Consider the following 23730-nt stretch of genomic DNA (forward strand, 5'->3'; position numbering starts at 1 on the left):
CCATCCTCTGTTCGTCAGAAAAAGCTGGAGATGACTCCAGGCCATCTAACTTTCTTGCTGTATCTTTTCCTGCAGAGTCTTGGTATATGTGGCCACCAATCTTCTATGCCACATGAGTGCCCGAGGCTATAGTAGTGAGAGGCTTTTGCCTGTTCTGCTGCTAAATTTTCTAGTCCACTGAATCTTGTTCACCTTTTTAAGTTCAGTTTGCTCTGATTACCTTGCTGCTGAGTAAGTACAGGGCAAATGTTCCAAGAATATCTATGAGCCAGAGACCCACTACGTGATCTGTGATGTCTTTGAGTTACAACCTTCAGAGGGCAAGGATATCTTTCCAGTAGGGCCAGAAAGGCTAGCTCCCTAGAAACAGGAGTAATATGCTCAGGACTGTTGTGGGAAATCTTAGAAACAACTGAGATGTCCCTCAACAGAGGAATGGATACAGAAAATGCAGTACATTTACACAATGGAGTACTATTCACCTATTAAAAACAATGACAATGAAAGTTGCAGGCAAATGGAAGGAATCAGAAAATATCATCCTATGTGAGGTAAACCAGTCACAAAAGATCAAATGTCTGTTCAGTAAGTGGATATTAGGAGAAAAAGCTTGGAACACCAATGAGACAACTACCAGACCATATGAAGCTCAAAAGGAAGGGGGATTAAAGTATGGATTCTTCATTCCTACATAGAAGGGGTAACAAAATAATCACAGGAGGTAGAGAGAGGTAGGCACTTCGGAGCGAGAGGGAGGGGGTGGGGAAAAGGGGAGCAGGATCAGGTTTGAAAAGAGACAGGGAGAAATACAGAGGATCAGAAAATTAAAAGAATGTGTGCAGCAATGCGGAGTGGGGAACTAGGATAGCCACCAGAAAGTTGAGATTCTAGCAAAGCAAGAGGCTCCCAGGACGCATGGGGATCACATTAGTTGAAATACCCAACAGTGGGTTTCGAGATCCTGTAGAGATCATATCCAGAGGTTAGGCATGGTTTGCGCCTCAGACATGGGGCCACACACTCATCTCAAAAATATTAACACAGAATTAATTGTTCCTATCTGAAGGAAATGCAGGGACAAAGAATGGAGCAGAGCCCTGTGTTCCTTAAGTACCTTGCAAGGATCCCTGCCCCTAGTTGAGAACACTGTCCTGTATCAAGGCTGAACTGCAGAAACATGCCACAGAGCTATTCCACCTAAGTCTGGGGTACTCATCCAATGGGTTCACAGGAGCTCCATGCTGAAGTATGCACATGGAGTCAATTATGGGAAGGAGTGACTCAAGGGCTGCTGATGTCCAAATGTCTGACCGAGCTCTGGCTTCACCTCAGAAAATCTGTATTTCTGGAGCCTCAGGTACCCGGATATTAGCCATGCTGGTCATTGTTTTGGCTCATAGGCATCTCAGATGGCTAGGACTATGCATCGCCTCTCTCTTCAACTACCTACTGTTCATCAGTCTGAAATGAGATGATAAACTCAACAGCAAAGGACACTGAAGTACCTACAGGCTTTGACTTAATGAGTAAATGTCAGCCTGCTTGATCCATGAAAGCAAGAGCTTCTAGTTCTGCATCTTCCTTTCTTTTGCTCCTTAAGACATCATGACCAAGGCAACAAATTTATAAAAGATAGTGTGTGATTCAGACTCACATTTACAGAACTAGTACATTGTGGTACAGCAAAGGAACAGTTGAGAGCTCTCTGGGCCACAAGCGGGAGGCAGATTGGGAATCACTGGGAATGACTTGGGCTTTGGAAACCTATAAAACGAACCCTAGGGACACAGCTCTTCTCCAAGAAGCACTGCCTTATCCTTCTGAAACAGGTTAACCCACTAGGAACCAAATACTGAATCACATGGTTCTATGGGCACCAAACCCCTAAAGAGATCCTTAGCATCATCAGAAGGAAGGAAAAGTCCCTGAAGCAAAAGTCTAGACCAACACTGTGGAGATGTGCTGAGGGCACTGTCCATTTCATGTTCACATGGAGCATTTTTGCAGAAGTTATAAGGGAAAAGGAACACCATGTATATAAGTCTGCAGTCTGGGTTGGGGTTTCATCCCTATTGTCCAGGGAGCTGTTTTTTGCATCCAAAGGACTCCTATGTACCAGTCTTGGTTTAATTTCTAGTCTGTGTGTCAGGATTTTCCCTGGACCTGTCAGCAGAGGCCAAGGAAAGTACTCAACCTCGCTGCATGGCCAGCCTCTTCAGAAGGACAAACCTCAGGAGTAATCACAGCTCCCTGGGCTTGACATTGTAACATTAGCCTGCCCTGGCCTTGCAGGGACCTGACAGGCATAATCCTACCACCCTGGAAACACAGAGGAGCATCAGTACTACATTTGTCTCCATATTGCTGTTCTCCAAAAGTAAGAGCATCCGAATTTAATGTTCACATTCCACGTCCTGATGACATCTGTGTTTTATGTTAATCTTTGATGGCTCCTCCTGGGAAAACATTCTTGCCACGTCTGCGAAGAACATGACCAGAAAGTATCTGAACAGAACCTAACATCAAATAATGCCCCCAAATAAAGCCCAAACCACTTATTAAATGCAGGAAGCAGTGGACACTTACTAGAGCAGTAAGGAGTGGACCAGTTCTGAGAGGGGAAGACAAGAGATATTGTGGCCAAAATCAGTAGGCATAGTGTCTAATGTTTATGACCCAAGGTTAGAGTGAGGAATGGATGGAGACCCACAAATCAGTGTCAGGAAAATAAACAGGCCATGGGTAAGAGAAAGCAAATAAGACACATTGCATGCACAAGTGCATTCACAGAAGCTTGCACATAGACGCGCGCGCGCACACACACACACACACACACACACACACACACACTGAGAGAGAGGGAGAGAGAGAGAGGAGAGAGGAGAGAGGAGAGAGAGAGAGAGAGAGAGAGACAGACAGACAGACAGACAGTGTCTCTCTAAACAGGCCATTAATGGGGTGTCATCCTGGCTGGTTCCTTTTCTGAGCTATAGTGAACAATGCAACAATGATGCTGCATGTCTGAGGATCCCTGCATCACATCGATGGATCAGACAGCTGTCCTATTTTACTCGTTCTGAGGGACAAAATGGCTGGCAGCCAGTGGGGTGGCCCCAGTTTCAGTTCCCAGTATCAGTGTGTAAGCAACCATGATTCTCCCTGTCCCACCCATCGTTTGTTGACCTTGGTTTCCTCGTTACCTGTCATGGTGGGCAGGGCACAGGTCACATAAAGCACTTTAAATTCCTCTTCCAGGATGATGAGGATGGGGAACACTTGTTTAAGTATCTACCTTTGAGGGTCTTCTTTGGAGGACCATGTCTTTAGTTTTGTAGCCCCTGTATTCATTTGATGACAGGGTTGGTGTGTGAGTGTGTGTGTGTGTGTGTGTGTGTGTCCACATGCACACTCACGTGTGTAGTTTTATGTGGGTCAGTGGTGTCTGCCACAAGACAGAAGAGCTGGCTGTAGGATGAAATAGGTTTAAAAAATTCCAGGAATTCTCCTAATTGAAAAGTGTAGGCATTAGTTACAACTCAGGCCTACTGGTCTCAGTACAAGTGACATGACATTTCACCAGGATGATGATGTCACTTAGGGACAACACCTGAGATCCTCCCCCCTGCAAATGAAGCATCCTAACTTCTCAGATTGAGCCAAAGGGCAGCCTTCTTCCCTGGATCTCACCTCACCTCACCCCATGATGTTTTGAAGTTCCCTGTTCACAAGGAAAAAGGTCCATGAGTTATTTCACCGAGAATCGTGAGAGCATCCATTTACTGGGCTGCAATTCTCCCAGGAAGAGTTTTCTCTTAGGAAGTGTTACTTACTGGATCTTGGCACCATCCAGCAGGCTGGGTTTGAGGTTTCTCTGCAGGTTCTTAGCTTGCTACCGAAGATTCCATTGGCTATTAATTGCACACTATATACTGCCCCTGACTTTGTGACTCTGGCTCTGGTCCTGGGGTTCCATATAATGTGTAAAACACTCACTGGACAAGCACTGTCGAGTCAGGGGCCAAACTCCTGGCCTATGTCAGCTTTGATAGACTTTTCTTTGTGGTGTAACCCGTGTGTGTCCTCTTGAGCAGCTCTCAGGTCAGTCTTAAGTGCATCTCAGGGTGTGAACTCAGGATGCAGGCTTAGGGTGACTTTGAGGTCCATGCTTAGCACCAGGAAATAGGCAGCAGAAGGGTTGAGTAAGAGGCCTGGCTTAGATGAATCCCAGAGTATCATTCTTGATAAGACTCCCGGACTGACAGGTTTATTTTGGCCTCTAAGAGCAGGAAATCCAAGGTTAAATATTTCCCTGATACACTATGGGAATGGTCAGAAGTTCAGGCCTAGGAATCTGGTCTCCTGTCCCTAGTCCAGCACATAGGTAGGAGGAGAATACATTCTTGCATGCCCTGTCTTTAACGTGAACAAAGACCATGTGGTTTCGGGAACCAAGACAGTTGCTTCATGATGCTTGTGACTTGCAAGAGAAAGAAGCAGCTAGAGCCAAGGTACAGATGGAGGCTGAGGCAGGCCCTGCTTTGGTTCTGCTTCAGTCAGAGCAAGAAAGCCCTTCAGTCCAGCTGTGTGGCTACATAGGTCATGATACCTGGCACTTGACCTCAGTGTGTGTCCTACTCTTCTGCTAGCTTGTCAGCCATCCTGTGTGGTACTCAACCAATCCTGTATATTCCAGAGACTTCCCCTATGCCCTTGGTGTGCCAGTTCCTATAAGGACAAGCTATCTTGTGGCTATTCTGTTGTGGTGCAAGATGTCACGTAAAGGACTTTCCTCTTGCGAGAATTGATTCATCTGGTTCCGGTCACATTCCTGACCTGAATCCTCCATACAGAGGCAGACGTGCTCTTCCAGACTGATAGCTGACACCTAGGCTGCTTTGGGCCATGAATTCAATCACACACTCCCTCCCGTGTTCCTCTTCCTTTCATTCTAGATGTAGAGGGTGGTGTGATGTCAGTATCTTCTGGAACCACCCACGACACCACCCTAGGGCCACTGTACTGCTCTGCTGCCCTGCACTGTTATTCTACTAATGGTGACCTCCTGTGGAGTTTGACAGAGAGCATGGCAGTCACAGCACTATGGGTCATGGAGGCTATGATATGGAAATAAGAGTCTCCCATGGGTCATTTCTGTGAATGGCAGCTCCCAAATTCTAACGGGGGAATCCCTGAATGATTCTACGTAGGTGTAGTGTTGCTGAGTCCTGGACCTTTAAATAAATCTGTAAGATTCTCATGTCAGACACCTTGTCCTTGGATTCATTTCTGAGTGGTATCTGTACTGCTTTGAGCTGTGGGTTTCTGAATTTTGTAGGGGTGAATCTTGGAAATATCAGGCTCTGAGCTTTGTTTCCAGTCAAACAAGTTTTAAAAGGGCCAATAACCACAAAGGACAGAACTTCAGTTTTAATGGTAACTGTGAGGCCAGTCTATTTCCAGCCCCTTAAAGGGGTAAAAATCTTTCTTGGACTATATATCAAGTGAGATACCATCAGCACCCGACATGTCCAAAGTCAGGACTTGCAAAATTATACCAAGAAATGTATGAAAAAAGGCCTGTGGATACCTGGGCACAAGATTCCTGAACCTGCTATCCTGAACAGACAAAAGTTTCACAATCATAGTCCTGGTTGCAACAGCATCAGCCACAGGCTTCTACTGTGGAGTGGGGCCTTCTTCATAATCTAGGCTTCAGACGTAACCTTTGACCTGAGTCTGTCAGACCCTCTGTATGCTGGAAAGTCTAAGGAGACTTTGGTCCTTGCACCTTTATCCTGTGCACAAATGCTTTCAAATATTTCTTAAAGATGTGACTTGGCCTTAGATGGACCAGGCTTCTTGGATGCAGTCCATCTTCTAGGCCTGGGCTCATCAGGTAGAACAATCTCTTCAGTATCAAGAAGCTGAATGTGGAGAACAAAGCAAAGGAGACTGTGTAAATGGAGGGGATATTTTTTTCAGAAGATATGTTTCCAGCTCTTTCCCAATAGTTTTTGAACATACCAGACATCTTTGAACTCTACCAATGACTAAGAAAACCCTCATTGCCATTCCTGTCCCTCTAACCTGATGTCTGAAGAATCAGAAGCTCTGAAATGTTAGCCAAGGAGACATGCAGGAGCTGAAGGAGTCAGACAGGGAGCTTGTGTGTGCTCTATCCACTGTGTCAGCAGCAGCCTTTTTTTTGGAAAGAGTTGATTTCTGCCATGCTGCCTGTCCAGAGGCTTGCTAGACAACCTGTAGAAAATGACAGGGTTCGAGCACTCAGAAATTCTGCTGTTGGTTGCCCAGTTTTCTTCTGCATGGCCTGTACTAGGGAACAATATGACATCTCCAGGTCTTTGTTCTCCTCACTACAATGGGGTAAAAACTGGAAATATCCAGTCAGGGGTGTCCTCAAGTACACATCAAATGCCTGGTCACTTGTGGACAGACCATGACTGGGGATCAAGTTTTACAAAACTTTGAGAATGGGGTGAGCACAGAGAATATGAAGATCCTGGGTACTCAAAGGGAGAGAGACACAACTACACCTTCAGGGACCTACGCCGAGTTATAGAAAGCATCACCTGTTTTGTCAATGTACAGAAGACAGTCAAGGAGACCCACTGCACATCCTGTAGTAACATGACCAAGATTCCCCTTGGAGACTCAAAAGCTCAAGGTCTGCGACACAAATATAAACACATCCAGCGGTGAAGATGATGGACAAAGGGTTCTTTCTCCATAGCTGAAAAATGTCCAAATGGTACTTCTAAAGAATGACCACTCTACTGTGCACAGCCCAACAGTCATACAACAGAGTTTATATTTTAATGTTACTGTGTGCTCTCTATTTCCTGGTCTCATAGGAGCATCGTGAAGATATAGGGACACATTGCAGATATGCCACTGTCCAGAGTTTTCTTCGCAGAGCAGTGCCTTGCTAAAGACACAAGCAGGGCTCTAATGACCCAAAACACTTCAGTAGACTTCTTATGCCTTTTGTGCAAATGTGGGGGAGGAGGGTAAAATAAATTTTCTGGGCACTTACTTAACAAACAAAGGGTCTAGATCACCTTATTACACTTGATAAAAGTCGCCTGGAAACTGCTCATCATGAACCAGAAGAGACTCTTTCCTCCAATGACTGACAGATCTCTACTCTCCACCAGGATTGGCTTATGAGGGCCCAAAGATGTCATTGCCATCCAAGGATGATCTACTTTCTGGAAAATGAATTCTCAGAGCTGGATGGAAGGTTTATACATGATGATAAATGTTGGGAAGAAGTCTGGAGGGATCACATGACTTGGTGATACCAAAAGCAGGGCTCAAAATGGAGGCACACAATGGTCTACAAAACAGTATCCGTTGAGAATCCTAACTCATCAACCAACCCATAAAGAGAAACTTATCACACACGAGACTGTGCCTTGATCAGAAGCAGTTTGGTCCAAGATGAAAATCTGTGAGAGAGTAGTGAGGAGCAAGCCAGCTAAGCGTCCAGTTCTCGTTCTGCACTGCCACCCACAGTAGAGCAGTGTACACACAAAGCTTGACCAGTGATTCCAGACTGTGGGTACCTGTCCTGCCTCACTCTGCTCAGGTACCTTGAACTCAGGAAATCCCCACAACTCACTCAGCTTCTACTTAGGGCATATGCCAGCCGACCCCTCATTGCAACATCTTCCAAACTTTGTAATGTACCAGATTATGGGAAGGCTGGTACTTCAAAAAAAGAACATGACATAGTCTTAGAGACAGCAAGGACACATGACAGATTAGGAGGATAAAACCCTAAAAGATGACAGTTACCTACAATAAAAGGATCATTTGTGACATCCAGTAGGACCATCTGTCTTTACACGGTTGTGGGAATGCCAAAGGCTTTTAGTAGATTTGTCTTTCAGTACTGGAGTACAACTGTTTGGACTCTGCCTGGCTATGCCTGAGCCTAGCCTTTTAAAAAGGACTATTTAGGCTCCACACTAACAAATGAATTCTCCAAATCTTAAGCACCATCTTGAGCATCACACATTTGAACACATCACAGGGAATTAGATAGAATTTCACAGTTTTTTTTCTTTACTCTCGTCGGTCTCATGTCTACGAGTTTCCTTGACAATTAAGCCCATGACACAACATTACAAGTGGTCTTTTCAACTGCTTCTTGCAAGCTATGTTATACTGACTGCACATCAGACAATACAAGTGAGAGGGTCTTCACAACAACCATCTGAGAAAAATGACATAGTCTGCCTGCCTAAAGCAGCAGGGTCACTGCTAGGAACCAGAAGGAGACATCCCCAGGAAACACTGGCCAGATGCGACAGAGCCAATCTTGGTGGTTTGATAACTCATAGGGATGGAGCAGTGGTTCAGGAGTATAATGGCTTAGAAAAACAGCATTTACTGTTTTTGAATACATCTTGTATGTAGAGTTTTATGTTGATTTTCATGAATGTTCATATGTACCAAACAATAGTAAAAGCATTTAATGGCATTATGAAGAGCACATGGCATTTTAGGATGCAACCTCCAAAAAAAGTGGTAGTACCAAGCCAGATTGAGTCCACCCTTGAGACTGGGAAAGCTTAGAGTACAGCGTAGCATTCTGTGAACCCAGAGAGCATGGTTGCAGTGTAGCCACAATGTCAGCAAATGGAGGCACAGCAACATTAGAGACCACACTGACCTGTATCCCAGTGGCTGCCTATGTTAAACTCAGAGGATCCTGGGATTTCCAGGGACCAGAAAGAATCAGATATGTGATCCACGGATCTGTCTTGGGCCAGAAGAAATTGACAACCCTGCTCACATCTATGGGAGAAGGAACCCACCTCTTCCCCGAGTTTTAAATAGACAGAACACTGCTATGAAGAGTATGGGGCGTTGCCTCTTTAGAGACATCCAGATGTCATTGCTTCATGTCCCGAGAGGATATGTTGCTCACAAAGGTAAGCTTGCAGTCATGGTCTCCCTCTATTTTGGTCTTAATAGCTAAATTCTCTGAGGATCATCATGAGAGGATCTGTCACCTCTGCATTCCCTTCAAGTGCCAGCTCATCATCTGGACCTCAGAGAATTGGGAGATGGATTAAGTGCTCTAAATAGTTTGGAGGTGAGATCTGGGCCATGTCCGGAAAGAATGGGGTGTGAGTTACTGCCTTTTGCAATGGATGGAATTGCTGCTTTGGCTCACCTCAAAAGGCCAAGGACATGACGGAGAAGGTGTGAAGACTTACATGGTGGAGAGATATCCTGAGATATCATTCCCTTGTCTACTATACAGGGAAACCATACAGAAGGAAGAAGATGTCCACACGGCTCACAGTAAAGCCTGCTGTGACAGGCCTAGTTGTGAAGTGAAGTGGGCTCATTCTAGAGTTGTTAGGACACTGGGCATGGCCGACATCTGCCCATGTTACACAAGAACGAAGCCTGATGTGACAAGTCTAAATGTGCAGCAAAGCAGGCTTACTCTAGAATTGTTAGGACACTGGGCATGACCAAGAACTTTCCCTGTTACACAAAGAGAGTGCTATGAGTTGGAAGATATGGAAATTGTGTCAAGGTGATGGCTTTGAGAATGACTGAAATGGCTGTGTCTGGGGAGGAGACTGTTTTACAAAATAAGCCAAGAGGAAGGAATGATCCTGAGTCTGTGGCCTGTCAAGCAGGGATTCAAATGTGGCCCTTTCCTGTGAGACTTGATGAGTTTCACTGTTGTTGGGGCAGTCACTGTCAGGAGAGACCTCAGAAGGGCCTTGGTTTCCCCTTCACACAAGGACACAGTGTATTACTTAACTCAGTCATGGACAGACATGGGTACATTTACCAAGACACAACCAATACGCTGTTCTTCCATATATCAATAATTTAGAATCATTGAGTTGTTATTCTAGTCAGTATCTAACTCACACCTGCATCACATAGGATAAAGATGTACAGGGAACATCCCTTACAACAGTTGCAGGGAGAGTGGTGGCTCTTGTCATTTGCAACAATGTTTCCAACCTCACTTGCTTACGATGTGGTACAATCAAAGACTCAGCTCTAATTACAGGGACCTCAGACTGCTCGTAACAGTTTCTTTTTACATGAAATAGATACATGCCCTCCATGCCTCCTGAGAACAGAACCTCAGGACATCAGCTATGTGTGGTATGAGAGGCAGGACTGAGCTCCACTTTGTACCCTCTCCTCTCAGAGTTGTTTGGAATCCCAGTATCTCAGCAGCAAAGACTAGGTTTCCTAAGATGATCATCTTACCTGCATCTAATAGATGAGGTCCATAGTGATGGTCCATTCTGATTGCAAGGGGAGACTATGGAAAGACCATAAGAATGGCAATCTCAATCTTGTCCTTCAGATTTGTGGAGAACCTCTGAGAGCCTCATGTCAACAATCATCCTAACTGTAACACCTTCACTCATCTTCTGGGAGGTAGGACTATATAGATTTGTTAGTGATGCCTAGAAGACAGAATTGGAAGCGTTATGGTGTTAGCCCTCAGACCCGTTTCCTTCTGTGGACTCCCTTCTACCTTGTTGTCCTCATCTCAGAGGCACATTGATCCTTGAACAGGTTGTTGGTTATTTACAGTAGATGGAGGTCCCAGCGAGAAGTCACGTGTTTTTCAAAGCATCATTTATCCATCTCAAACTCTCTGTCACAGTCAGAGCTTGGCCTTCACTCTTTTGACGCTTACTCCAACTTCTTCACTGAGTGCAGCACACTAGAATAGGCATGACCTTTGGAGAGATGTGGTATATTAAATGTTAAAGGTGGAGATGGAAGACAGAAAACCCAACATGGGTCAAGATCATGTGAGAAAATCCCGCCCTTTGCTTTCTGGACTCCCACCTTCTACAGAAGTTGTGAATGATACTAACAAGAAAGGAATGAAAACAAGTCCTGTTCTAAGTTTTAAGTTCCTTCTCACCACTGAGTTAAGATTGGGTTACTGGCTTGGACTTCTCACAGGATAATAAGAGCACATTGTGTATGGACTCTGGGTACCCTTGTGTGGTCTTACACATCATAAAATGTTACAGAAGGAATGTCTTACCCATAGAAAGTTCTGGCAAAATAAAGGTAGAAAGAACAGTGGCAAATAAAGTACTATGCTAAGAGTCGATATGACTTAACGTTAGAGAACTAAGCTGAGAGATTGAGGATCTCCAAATCTACAACCAAGACAACTCCAGTAGACAGAGAAGATTGTGTTGTTGCGACGGGTATCCAAAGAAGGAGAACAGCACATCTGTGGGCCAATGCCTAGGCTCCTACTCCCGAGTCCAGTCAAGTATTTCTCCAGCATGTACTGGCACAGCCTCAGATCCTTCAGGTTCTTCACCTACAAAAGCTTTTCCAATAATAGGTAGTAGAGTTCAGTTACTAGGTCCTTTATGAGTTTGAGAAAGACCTCACTTGAGTTAAACTTTGACCTCCACAGGCTCTCCAGGAAATATACATGCTACCTGCCCCCACATGCATGGACACACACACACACACACAGAGGGAGAGAGAGGATGGGGAGGGAGGGAGAGAGAGATAGAGGGGGGGTAGGTAGAGGGAGAGGAAGAGAGAGACAGAGAAAGAGAGACAGAGATAGAGCAAGGGAGACAGAGATGTATAGACAGACAAAGAGGCAGCTAGGCAGTAAGAAAGAGAACAGGAGAGAGTCAGAAACAGATGCCAAGAATGAGAAAAAGACAGAACAAAAGATATAAAAACAGAGAAGAGAGAGAAGAGACAGACTACAGACAGGATGTAGGGGAGAGTGAATAGGTAAATGAGAAATATGTGAATAATTTAAAATGCTTTGCAGGGCTACATGTTCTCAGTGCCCACACCATCTGTTTAAATTAGGGTAAGGTGTATAAGCATCATACATACCTAGTAGCACTGATTTGGACTTACTCAAAGAAGCACAATCTAGCTGCCATAAATGCCATGAAAGCCCGACAAGTTGCTAACCTTTATTGGTGGGAGGAGCTCCACAACTGTCAAACGACCTGGCAGAGGAAACAGAAAAAGAAAAAGATCAACCTGAAGGCCAACAAGTCTGCTGTGAAATTTTTATCTCTGCCTAGAAAGTACTAGTCAATGACACAGTACATACATCATAGTGTTGAGCTGATGGCTGAATGGAAACACTGTCAGGTATAATATGGGGAGAAACTGAGAAGGCCAGAAAGGACACTCTACAAGATGTCAGCTTTGACCCTAGGTAAAATGAGAAGCTAAAGCCTCTAGTTACAAGTCTGACAGTTTTCAATGTTGAGCGGCGAGGTGGCCACTGGGAGAAATTCATGATCTTTATTTATAACTGTCAATTAGTACAGGAAAAGTGACCTGGAGGGAGAGTCTTCACAAAGGAATCCTCTAGATGACGTTCTCCTGTGAGCAAGTCTGTAGAGAATCGATTTCATGATCTTAAATGACATGGGAAGTAACAAGAACTTTAGCAGTGCTATTCCCTAGGCTTAGGGAAAGACTTCATAAGAGCAGAGGCCTTTAGATGAGCACTAGCAAGCAAGCCTACATGCATGCATTAATTTCTCTACACTCCTGCCTGTGGATAGAACATGGGTAGCCCCTTTATAGTGCCTTGGCTACACTGTGCTAATGCAGTATACCAGGAAGTGTTAAGTCACTGGATTGAAATGAAACTAAGAATATTTTGTTTCAGATAATCACACTGACACTTAAAAACAACAACTCAGACAACAGTGGAAGTTATCTGGTGGTTCTCTTAGTCAGTCAAATTTATCAAACAGTAGCTCCCAACTCCTGCTCGGTGGGACCAGGTGGGCATGGCTTCACTCCCTATGAATGTCTGATCTCCATTCGTATTCTAAGAACCGCATTCAGGGTGTCCTCTCAAGGGTTAGAGAGACTCTGTCAGTGCCTGTCATATGTCAGATGACAGCAGAGAGGAGTTGTCAGAACTCTGAACATCTCTCCACTAATGACCTTCTAGGAAGTACCAATAATGTCAAGAGGCATTCTGATAATAAGCTCATTGCTTCCCCTGTGCCACCATGTCCCTGAGAGACAATTAGTGAGCAGCATCCTTCCTAAAGCATGGGGGGAGAGCAAGAGAAGAAGGCACTCTGCAACAGTTGGATACACAGATTTCCCACATTTAAGGAATAACCAATAACACAAAACGCCATCACATTTGCTCTTGGACCTTTTCCAAGCCCTAACCAGCAGAGGAATTCTAGATCTTGGCACTGAAATGGATGACCTATATGACACTTGATGGTGGCAACCAGGGAAGGGAGGGGCCATACCATGTTGACCAGATATCCACACTGCAGATGCTTGTGACGATGCAGATGAGGTTGCTTGACACATTGTTGGTGCCCTCCTGTCTGCAGACACAGGCTTATGTTTGGCCTCCCTGGTAGCCACATTGAGCAACTTCTTGTGGGAAAGCACCAGGATCTGCAAGGGACAATTGAGAGTATGGAATACCATGGGATGATAAGGACAGAGTCCCCACTACTTCTTCACATAATGACAATGTACTGGGACACTGGAGAAAAGATGTGTAAATAAATGAGAGGGTGAGCATCCCAGGAAGACAGTCACAGGGATCAAGTGCCCAGAAGTAGAGGACAGCAGAGGGTGTGTATATGGTAGATCTTTAGAGGATATTCCCATGTTCCTACACAATCAGGTCAGTTCTGGTATTGAGTATTTAGTTCTAGTATTTAGAAAAGAATCAGAAAAGATTTAATCAAAGAAAAGTGTTTTTCTGTGCTGATAACTAATCACAAATTCTACGGTGCTGAAGGATACAGGGATGACTGTGTCCAGTGGCCCCATCTTGTGCTGCTTCTAGGCATTACAGAAGACCAGCTATTCAACACACTGTGTTAGTCAGATTCCCGTTTTACAGCACTAAGCACCCTTTATAGAAAAGGAAGCTGGATCCCAGAAGTCATCAGAGTGGGAGAACGTTCCTGAAGTGGTAGGCAGGACTGCAAACTGACCAGTGAATATCGGAGTGTTCAGGGAGAGCATTCATAACCTATGATGTTCAAAGAGTGAGGAGAAATCGGACCACACCAACGACCCTGAAGTGTCTGTTCATGGGACACGCCACCCAGGGAGCCCTCAGTCTCTATCAGCACTTCAGGGCTCTATTCATCCTAGGCCTACTAATTTGATGCTGGAACTAAAGGAACTTTGGGAAGTGAGTTGAGATCAATCACATAGTGAAAAATCCACATGGGACCTCCCCATCTTCCTTTCCCTGGACTTTCCTTTGAAGTGTAGACACGGTCCTCTGTGAGACAGAATGTTCCAGGAGATTGAAAAGTGTATTTTTTCACATATTGAACTAGATTTTTAAATCAATAGCAGCAGTAGCTACAATTGCAGTTCAAAATCAGAGGTCAAGCGGTTTTGCCTTCACTGAGAGATCAGGTCCAGACTTTCAGGTCAGACTCTGCTCACCAGTGACAAACGGAAGGACTTTGGTGCACAGCCTCGGGATTTGGGCTCCAGGCTGTGTTGCCTCAGTCAGAAAAGCATCATGGCCCTCGACTGCTTCATTGGATGTCAGAGTCATAGTTGGTGATATCTAAAAAGAGGACAGGGACAGAATGTAAGAGAACACAGGATTTGGCTAGGTCATTCGACCTGTAACAACCCAGTGTGTTATTTGTATAGCTAAGAAAATTCCTGGACAGTAAGAGGGTGTGCTGAGGGAGACTGAGTGTCTGCATGGGAGATAAAGCCAACTACAGTGCTGGTGTACAACCGAGGTTCAGGATTACCTCTGGTGACAGTTTTTATCTGCACTCCTTACCGGCTTAGAAACTGACATGCAAAATCAACGATGGTTAGCCACATGCAGCAACATGGCTGTTGTTTCTGGGATTCCTACACTGTCTCTCTATCAGGATGGCCTCCTCACCTTCTGACAATCCCACCACCAGCAGTAGTGCACACTTCAGGCCTTTGGCAGGTAGCAATACCCAACACTCCCAGGGTCTGTGATGTGCGTGGAGAACAGCATTTCATTAAGAGATGAAACACAATAAATGTCCTTTTAGGGTGTCCATAAATATCTATGACAGTATCACAGACACTTGTCAGGTCTTGATGGCTGCCTGTCACATGGCTGCCATTGCCTTCCTTCTCATGCCTTCTTTCTCTCCAGGCTCAGCTCGACAGAGCTGTCTTCTCAGGGACAGTGTTTCCCAACAACCTGTACAAGGATGGGAACTGACAGTTTTATTACTGTTTTTACCTGTTTTGATGCAGACTTACCTCACCACCTCTGTCTTCCTGGATGTCCTGGACTCTGCCAGAGTGTCAGCTCCTTGGGCACAGCTTGTTTGTCACACTAATGCCACTGGGATCTGGCTTCTCCTGAGAGCCTTACACGTCACAATGCTTACTGAATGGCAACTGACAAAAGGACAGATGACACCAATTCACATAGACAGTTTACAAGCTGTGCTCACATCTACAGTGAATCTACATCCTTACTATTTGTGGGTAAGAATGACAGGACTGTGGAGAGAGTAATGGCTTCCATGATAGTACCTGAGGACTGGAGCCGGCAAAGTCCAGGACGTGAGGAACAGGTTGCATAGCAAAAACGTGGAACCCAGCTTTCTCAGACATCCCACAATTTGAACACCATCCCAAGTAAAAGCAGTGGTAGTGGTCAATGGTCCAGAGCCAGTGACTGACCTACAAGAGGCCTTCCTCTGTGCTCTTCAAGTCTCAGGACTGGGAAGCAAGGCTGGGGAAGATCAGGGAGAAGTTGTTGTCATTGGCTAGCAGGGCTGTCACTAGGAAGACACCAGAATAGAATGAAGGTCTGAACAGGGCCTCAGGGATTGTACCATGTAGCTTCCAGGTACAGTTGTGGCCCCACATCACTTTTGCCTGCAGCCTCCCACGGTCACATTCCTCCTCTGCTTTCTGTTTCCTTGGTGACAGAAGGCTAGGTCTCCTACATGCACAACCATCATATGAGCTTGAAGGGCAGAACAACCTTGTCAAGGATACATGGGCTTAAAGAGGAGATGGTGACAACATTGCAGCTTGAACTGAAGGCAAACAGATCCAGCTACACTGTTCATGTCCAAGTTCACTCATACAGGCATTAGAGTGTTCAGCAGCCTCCCTTGTCTTCGGGCTCCACATCATGGCACCCTGTGTTCTATATGTACTCGGGCGTTCCTCTTGTATCTTTTTGTCCTAATGAGGACAAACTTCATTCCTTAGACCCCAGAGTCCATCCAATGTACTGTACATTCTCGCACACTGAAGTCCTCCAGAGCGTGATTCTGGACAGAATTCCTGGAGAGGCCTCAGAAATCTCTGTACAGTCTTGGCTTCTGATCACCAGAATATTAATTTGATTGGATCAGAGTTCCAAATATCTGTTTTCTTCTCTTGACTCAGTTGAAGAGTACGGGAACACAGAATTAGCAGAGTGTTCCAGGCTTTTTAAGAAGTCTGTAGGAGCTAACCTGTTCAAGCTCCCTTAAAAGACAATGACAATGGGAAGGAGGAGGCCTCCTTGGCTTTCCTGTCTGCAGGGTTTCTCAACAGGGTTTCTCAGGAGTGACCTTCACTGATAAAGGTTATGTTTGGTTTAGCAGGAGGTGACCCTCAGGGCTCCTGATGGGGTTACAGGTCACCAGAACACCTGTCTCTTTGTCCATCATAACTTTTGGCCTCTAGTGGTTTGGCAGTGTCCCATGCTCTCAGGAAGTGTTCTAGTACTTGCAGACAGCATGTTTCACAGTGATTCAGGCCTTTGATGTTCTCTTTCAAACTGGGTGCCCTTCAAGAGTTCAACATATGTGCATGCTCTGGGCCTCTTCCTTCCTGATGAAATTCTCTACTCAGGAAAGATTCTGGTACAGGCAGACATACTATTTCACAGTCTTTCGAGCTCAGAGGTTCTCTCAGAAAAAGCATGACTTTTAAGTGGTCGGGATATATACACTATTTTTCTCATTTGGGCACCAATGTCCACATGGACAAGACTATTTCATTTCCTGGGTAATTACACAGAGTGAGGGATCTTTCAGTGTACCCCAGAAACTTACTACTCCCCTCTTCTGGTCAGATGCATCGTCCATCCAAACCTGGTGGATTCCTGCGTGCTGGTGTTGACTCATATCCAGAAGGAACACTCAGCTCTCACCCTTGCAGTCCACCTCCTTTGAGGCCTGAGCCTCAGTATTAAAAGGGGACTCATTTTTTTGCATCCAGCATCCTACTCTCATAGTCCTCATGTCCTTAGTGTTCCCGCAGCGACATTAGCACAGTGTTGAGGTAGGCAGGTTGGTTCACATGGAGACAGGGGAATCCTCACTTCATTGTTAAGGGCAGGATGGCACTGTTAGGTAGTCTATTGGCTCAAGTGCTTCTGCCGTAGATATGGACAAACACAGCTGCTCAGCCCATCCTGCAGCTGTCACAGGATCTTCCAGAGACTGTCCATCCTGAAGGTCCATACGGACAAATGAGGACATGGAGGTCCAGATCGACTTTTCAAATGTGTTCCATGAATTGCAGAACAAGATTCGATCAGAGCATGGGAAGGAAAGGTCTTCATGTGGATAGGAGATAGAAGGAATTGGAGAATGAAGATAAACGAGGACCAGCTCATGTATCCTATCAGAATGAGTGTTATTTGCTCTTGAGGTACAGGGATCGAAGGCTACTGCTCACGTCTTCTTGCCTGGTTTCAGATGGTTTGGGTGGCTACCAAAGAGGCCCTGTTCTTGTGAATCAAGTTTGTGTGGAGAATCCTCTATCATTATGTACATACCTCATTAGGGGATAGGATGTTGTTTTACTGTTTGGGCGTACGGAACTAAAGTGTGGGAACCAGTCTCTCCCTGGTCTACAGATGCTGGTGTCCATTCTTGGCAGATGCTCCACAGTGATACAGGAATGACAGAGCTGAGGCCCTTGGTGTTCTTCTGAGCTGCAGGGAGACTTTGAGGGGGCCCATTAGATAGTTGACCATTGTTCCTCTGCCAGGCATAGATCATCACTATAGATTCTATATGGACACTTGTACCTGAGAACAGCAGTCTCTCATTTTTTCTGCATACCTTGCTCAGGTAGGAGGATTTTAGTTTGTGTTTTCAGTCCAGTGTTGCTAATTTGAGTTGGGATCCTTAGCAACAATGAGCCACTTTCCTTGGATCCTCAGGAATCCATGACTGTCCTGGCCTCAAATGCACCATTATCTGCAGGAAGGAAGCTGAAGGAGGGAAAGAAATTAGTTGTGAGGGTGACTTAAACCCAGGTCCCCAGGACAATGGCAGAATCATCCTTTCTCAGAACCTCCGACTGAATGAGACCTCCCTTTGTAGATTATAACTAGGGGAACTGCAAAAGCACTCAGGAGGGAAGGACACTAGAGCAAGTACAGAGAAGGGAGAAGTTATGGATCCTTTCCCATTTCCTGAATGACTAAAGACTGCACTTGAGAGAGCCAGAGGCCATGAAGAACTGCTAAGGCCATTGACTGCTGGATGTCAGCATGTTGTGTATCAGGAAGCTAATGGATCAGCATGTCCTTTAGGGTGAGAGGGAAGAGTCCACATGTGTTGTTGGGCTTTGTCTCATGCTGACTCTGGGATACAGAGAGTGCAGACACTCTATGTGCTGTCTGAAGTTAGGTTCCAGAGGGACTCTATTGACCATCATCTGCAGATAAACACAGCAGCTACAAATCCTAGAACTTAAACAAATGGAGGATAGAATTGATGAGGAGATGGTGAGTGGCTGAGACACCTAATAGATACCCGAGTGAAAGTGTGACATAAGACAAATTCAAGTTTTCCACAGATCCAAGTGACAGGACAAGTGCACACCCTGATGTGACTGACATGCCAGAAAGGGATTGCCCCTCCCCATATGGGTTGGACACTTTCCTGGAAATTTGGTCAACTTTAGGCCATTGGGATGGAAATATTTGTTTACATTATGCCACTGTCAGATTGTCCACTGCATTTATAGTACCTTTTCATGATTAATGACTAAGTGTGTAGGGATGTATGGATGGTAGCTCATCTGGCAGTAGGAAAGAGGTCAAGGAAATCATTGTGAAGAAGCCAGTAAAGAGCACCAGTCATGACCTCTATTCTTGTTTCTGCCTCTAAATATCTACCTTCAGTTACTATGACTTCCCTCATAACAGTTACATACATCAGTTTTAAGTTACACAACAGTTTCCTCCACAGCCAAGCAAGACCCGCTGCTCTCTGTTCCTGGCAGCAATGAAGACAAAAACATTTGGTGAACACTTGTTGGACTGTGGCTCCAGCTCAGGGCAGCCTATTCCCAGAAGACTCATAGTAGCTTCCTAACTTACTGAAAATTCTCAGCTGGAGAAATCTAAGGAGACCAGGGATAGATGGTGAAACGTGAGAGAAAAAGCCAAGTCAGTATAACTGGCCGCTTTTCAGCTATACTTTAGAGTAGAAAGATATTCCTGTAACACTGAAAATGTTGTCTCGAGGTTATGGAGCCTTTGATTTGGATAGGAAGGGTGTGCATGCACACACACACACACACACACACACACACACACACACACACACACAGATCCATAGAGGTGCCTGGTGACACTTTTTACTTAGAACCATCACTGAGTTTGAAACACCTACAGGTGCATGTGAAGGAAGGTCGGGGCCTCTAGACTCTGGGATGCCACCATGAGCCCCATTTCTATTTGACTCTGTTCTTCCCACTGTTCTCTTCACTATCTTGTCCTTTCCAATCCTCAGGACTCAGGAGAGTGCACCCCTCAGGTCTTTTCCATGTGTGGACCTTCAAGACTGCGAGAGCCTGAAAGTCAAGAGGAATTTCAGGAGTTTTCACCTAAAGGAGAAACTTACAGTTTATTCTTAAGTGACTCAAAACACTGCACTATCAGAAAAAGACAACATCATATGCATCATATACAGAGATTGATGCTGGCTGTAGGTCACACAGCTTCCGCCATGGCCCTCTGTGCCTTCTATTAGTTTCTTCCAGGGTCTCTCCTGCTGTAACTCTCACAAAAGTGTCTCTTCTGATGCCCTGGACTACCATGCATGCTCTTTGGTCTCTTACCAAGTTAGTTGTTTTCATGCAGAACTACACCATCATTTTTGTCTTCCCTATTTTCCTGGATTCTGCCAGGTTGTCTGCTGCTTGGGGACAGATAGGTCTTCAGGCCTAAAGATCCCTGGACTCAGCAGTGAGTGAAGGCTTGGGACAGAGCACGTTTTTATTCAATGACTTCTGACTGGATAACTGATCATAGCATGACACAGAGTAAACCTAGAGCACAGGATTGAATCTCAGATCTCATTTTGACACTGGAAGACTTGTTCCAGTTAGGAAAGAATGACGTGAGGCCTATGAAAGAAGACTTAACTCTAGCAATGAACTGGACACACAGATGCTGTAGGGGAAGAACTTGAACAGGCTCCGCCCAGAATGCAAAGAGCAAGCTGGATGGCTAGGACACTGAACCCTAACCATGACGAAGAGCCCACACCCCATGGAGCCAAAATCCCATGGAAATGCAGGGACATATGTCATGAGGCTAACCTCTGACAAATGAGGAGAGTCCCAGCTCTAGGCTCTTCAGATGTGGAAGAGGACTGAGTGTCAGAAAGATGGCAAATGCTTAGGGAGCAACCCTTCTAGTTTCCCAGGCTTAGCCGCTTTGAGGTTCACTCACAAGTTTTGCATCTTTCTTGGACACAGTGAGAGAGATGTGCTGGGTGCCTACTCTTATCCTTCCCACAGGAGAGCAGGTCACACAGGCTGAGTGATCTCCATGATAGAAGCACTGTGTTTTGTTCTCTAAACCTCAGTGTGGGGTCCTTCAGCCCAGCACTGAGACTCACACCAGACATGGTAGACAGAAGTCTGGACTTTCCAAAGCTGGAGCACTTTTGGAATATGGTGCACAATCACATCCTGGAGGCACTTAAGCTCTCACCTCTGAAGCCCACTTCCCATGTCCCTCAAGTCTGCTGCTGTCTGCTGCATACAGTGCCCCAAGCCTACCACAGTAGATTCTCAAGAGGAAGGCTAGTTCAAGGAAATTCGAGCTTTAGAGTGAGACTGCAGTGAGCTTGGTTTCTATGAGATACTGGGAAGGTGTGTCCTAGGTATGTAGCACATGTGGGAACGTGAACAGAAGTCACTTTGAATGCCCAGTGGCCTGACCAGGAGCTGACCAAGCCAGCACATGCACAGAATGCCTAGCGAAAGCAGCAAGAACAGAGCTATGGAGGGAAACTTCCCATTTCTGCTCCTTGTGAACTTTGGAGCAGGTATTTGTTGTACTAACAGGGAGCATAGGTCTCCTTGTTGGTAGCATAGCAAATGATTGGAGGAAAAGAAACCTAGGAGCCCACAGGTCAGTGTCCCGGGACATTCAGTTTGAGGTTTAGTTGCCTGGAGCCTGGTAGGAAGGAAGATCCCCTACCAGCTATTCAGCCCTGGTTAGTAGATGGTAAGAAAGACTAGCATGACACTGTACGACCAGTCTCTGAATGCCAGATTGGAACTTCTGGTGACACTGACCCCTCTCTGCTGCATGAAGGATACATAAGAACTGGGTATCCACAGCTGAATCCCAATGTATTCATTCAAGCAGCATTGTCAGACCTCACAGGACTCAGTACACTCCACCTGTCCAGTTCAATTGTAGGGAGACATGGAGGTGGCCCCTTAGTACTTTGACCACTGTCACTCTGCCAGGCACTAGGTCCCCAAGCAGAGTCTCTATCTGAATATGTTCCCCATAGAGAACAGCCTTATATGCCCCCTTTCAGACTGGCTGTACCCACAATCACTTGCTGATTATAGCTAGTTCGTTTACATCAGCACCACCTAGGCATTCTCCAAAAATATTTCTTCCTCAGATGGTACGGAAATGAGCAGGGTTTTATCCAGCTGGAGTAGACATACTTCTCCCCAACCCAAGAGACCCCATGTATACTCTTCTGATATTTCCAGTGAGAATACATGAATAAAGACAGAGACAATAAAATTCAGAGTGGAGATGCACCCTCCCACATTAGCTTACCTTTTATATGGTACTGCTTGCTGCCTTTTTCAGGGGGGCCACTCTCTTGGAGGATCTATGCTGGGGTTTTTTCTTTGGAGCCCGAGGGAGGCAGCAAAGTCTTGAAAAACAGTCCCTGATTCCTTTGCGGAGTCTCTTAAACCATCCCATCCTCTGAGGGGGAGATGACGTATTCATCTCAATGTCTTGCTTATGTGGCAGGATTATTTCAACTTCCGACATGTTGTTGCAGACGCACGGGCAAGCCACAGGTGTTGAGTGGAGGGCACGGGTAGAAGTGCTTCTCTCCTTCTTAGGATAGTATACCGCAATGGGAGGCATGGAGACACACCTGCTCATCTTGAGTCCTGATAGAATCAGGTCAAGAGGATTCTGTTCTCTTGAGGGAGGTCTGTGGTGGAGGCCAAAGATGGGCTCACTGGCCCTTCTCCTGAGAGGAAGGCCAAAGACAGAGGGATGTGCTGGTGATGGGGGTGGCGGAGGGCACGGATCCCTAGGCTTGGCTGGAGTGATATATCCAACATCAAACCCTTTGCTTACATGATCTTTTAAGCTCAAATATGCCCCCATTGGTTCATCGTATCTTTTCTTTTGGAGGGATTCCAAGATGTCCTTGGCTTTATACCCCATTGCACAGAGCATTTCTATAATTTTGTAATCTGGGTCAGTCTTGGGCAGGATTTTAAACTCACATTTCTTGATCCATGGGTGATTTTCAATTTCCTCTACAGAGGGCCTCATATCTGGGGAAACTCTCAGAATTTGATGTATCAGGTTTTCGAGTTGCCCAGACAGGTGAGTAGGAATGGTATAGGTCCCCGTTGTAATCCTTTCCTCAACATCATTGATGGTCTTTCCTCTGAAGGGTAAGTAGCCAGTGGTAAAGAAATAGAGCACCACCCCCAAACTCCACACATCAGAACTCTTGCCATCATATGGCTCCCTTAATACCAGTTCTGGGGCATTAAAGTCCCTGGTTCCACATTGCCTACTCAGTAATGTACCAGGTTTGCATTTGATGGCCTGGCCAAAGTCGATCAGCTTAATATTGCCCTCTCCATCTATCAGTATATTCTGTGGCTTGATGTCGCGATGGACAATATCCAGGCTATGGCAATATCTTATGGCAGATACGACCTGTCCGAACATTTTCTTCGCCTTTTCTTCTGGCAATGGGCCCTCCTCACTTATTAGTTTTCCTAAGTTGCCTCCTGGAGCATATTGTAATATAAAATGAACTCCGGTCCCTGTGATCAGGACCTCATATAAAGAAATTATATTCGGATGGTTCAATGACTCCAATGTGGTCATTTCAGACAGGATCCCCCTGATGGTGTCCTTGCTGATCTCTACCGTTTTGATGGCAACCAGGGCCTGCGTTCTCCGGTGCCAGGCCAATCTCACCCTGCCATATGAACCCTGTCCAAGAAAGAAAACCACCCTATACTGACTGCCCAAAGTCTTCTTAATAGAAGTGATGTCCATTCCCTTTGATCTGGTGAACACAAGTTGTGAGGTACAATAACCTGTCAACTAACAAAATACAAAGCTATCAAGGAGTCCCACAGGTCAACATTAACCGGCTCCCCGGTCCTTATGGACAAATTCAACAGGCTGGTCCACTGTCT

At 45.5% G+C, this 23730-nt stretch overlaps 1 protein-coding gene and 1 pseudogene across 6 annotated transcripts; both read right to left on the reverse strand.

Annotated features, from left to right (window-relative positions):
- LOC148004578 (RNA-binding protein MEX3A pseudogene) overlaps positions 1-15657 on the reverse strand; it is a 39174-nt pseudogene extending 23517 nt beyond the window's left edge.
- On the reverse strand, positions 6-23698 carry Smokl8 (sperm motility kinase like 8). 6 transcript variants are annotated; one of them, XM_087559676.1, is made up of 12 exons: positions 22103-23698; positions 15577-18268; positions 15298-15438; positions 14479-14605; positions 13308-13461; positions 11986-12023; positions 11200-11371; positions 10550-10757; positions 10276-10478; positions 6591-6687; positions 6088-6258; positions 6-5924 (listed from the first exon to the last, which is right to left on the reverse strand). In XM_087559676.1, the coding sequence occupies exon 1, from the start codon at positions 23585-23587 to the stop codon at positions 22106-22108; it is 1482 nt and encodes a 493-aa protein (XP_087415802.1). In that variant the 5' UTR covers positions 23588-23698; the 3' UTR covers positions 6-5924; positions 6088-6258; positions 6591-6687; positions 10276-10478; positions 10550-10757; positions 11200-11371; positions 11986-12023; positions 13308-13461; positions 14479-14605; positions 15298-15438; positions 15577-18268; positions 22103-22105. The 6 variants fall into 6 exon arrangements, with proteins under 6 accessions (XP_087415802.1, XP_087415800.1, XP_087415799.1 ...); XM_087559674.1 differs by having other exon boundaries at positions 6591-6751; positions 10276-10330; positions 10550-11371; XM_087559673.1 differs by having other exon boundaries at positions 6591-6751; positions 10550-11371.
- Between the last annotated feature and the right edge of the window lie 32 nt (positions 23699-23730).

Source organism: Rattus norvegicus, chromosome 7 (assembly GCF_021556685.1).
Source record: "Rattus norvegicus strain SHRSP/BbbUtx chromosome 7, alternate assembly SHRSP_T2T, whole genome shotgun sequence".
Classification (NCBI taxonomy): domain Eukaryota; kingdom Metazoa; phylum Chordata; class Mammalia; order Rodentia; family Muridae; genus Rattus; species Rattus norvegicus.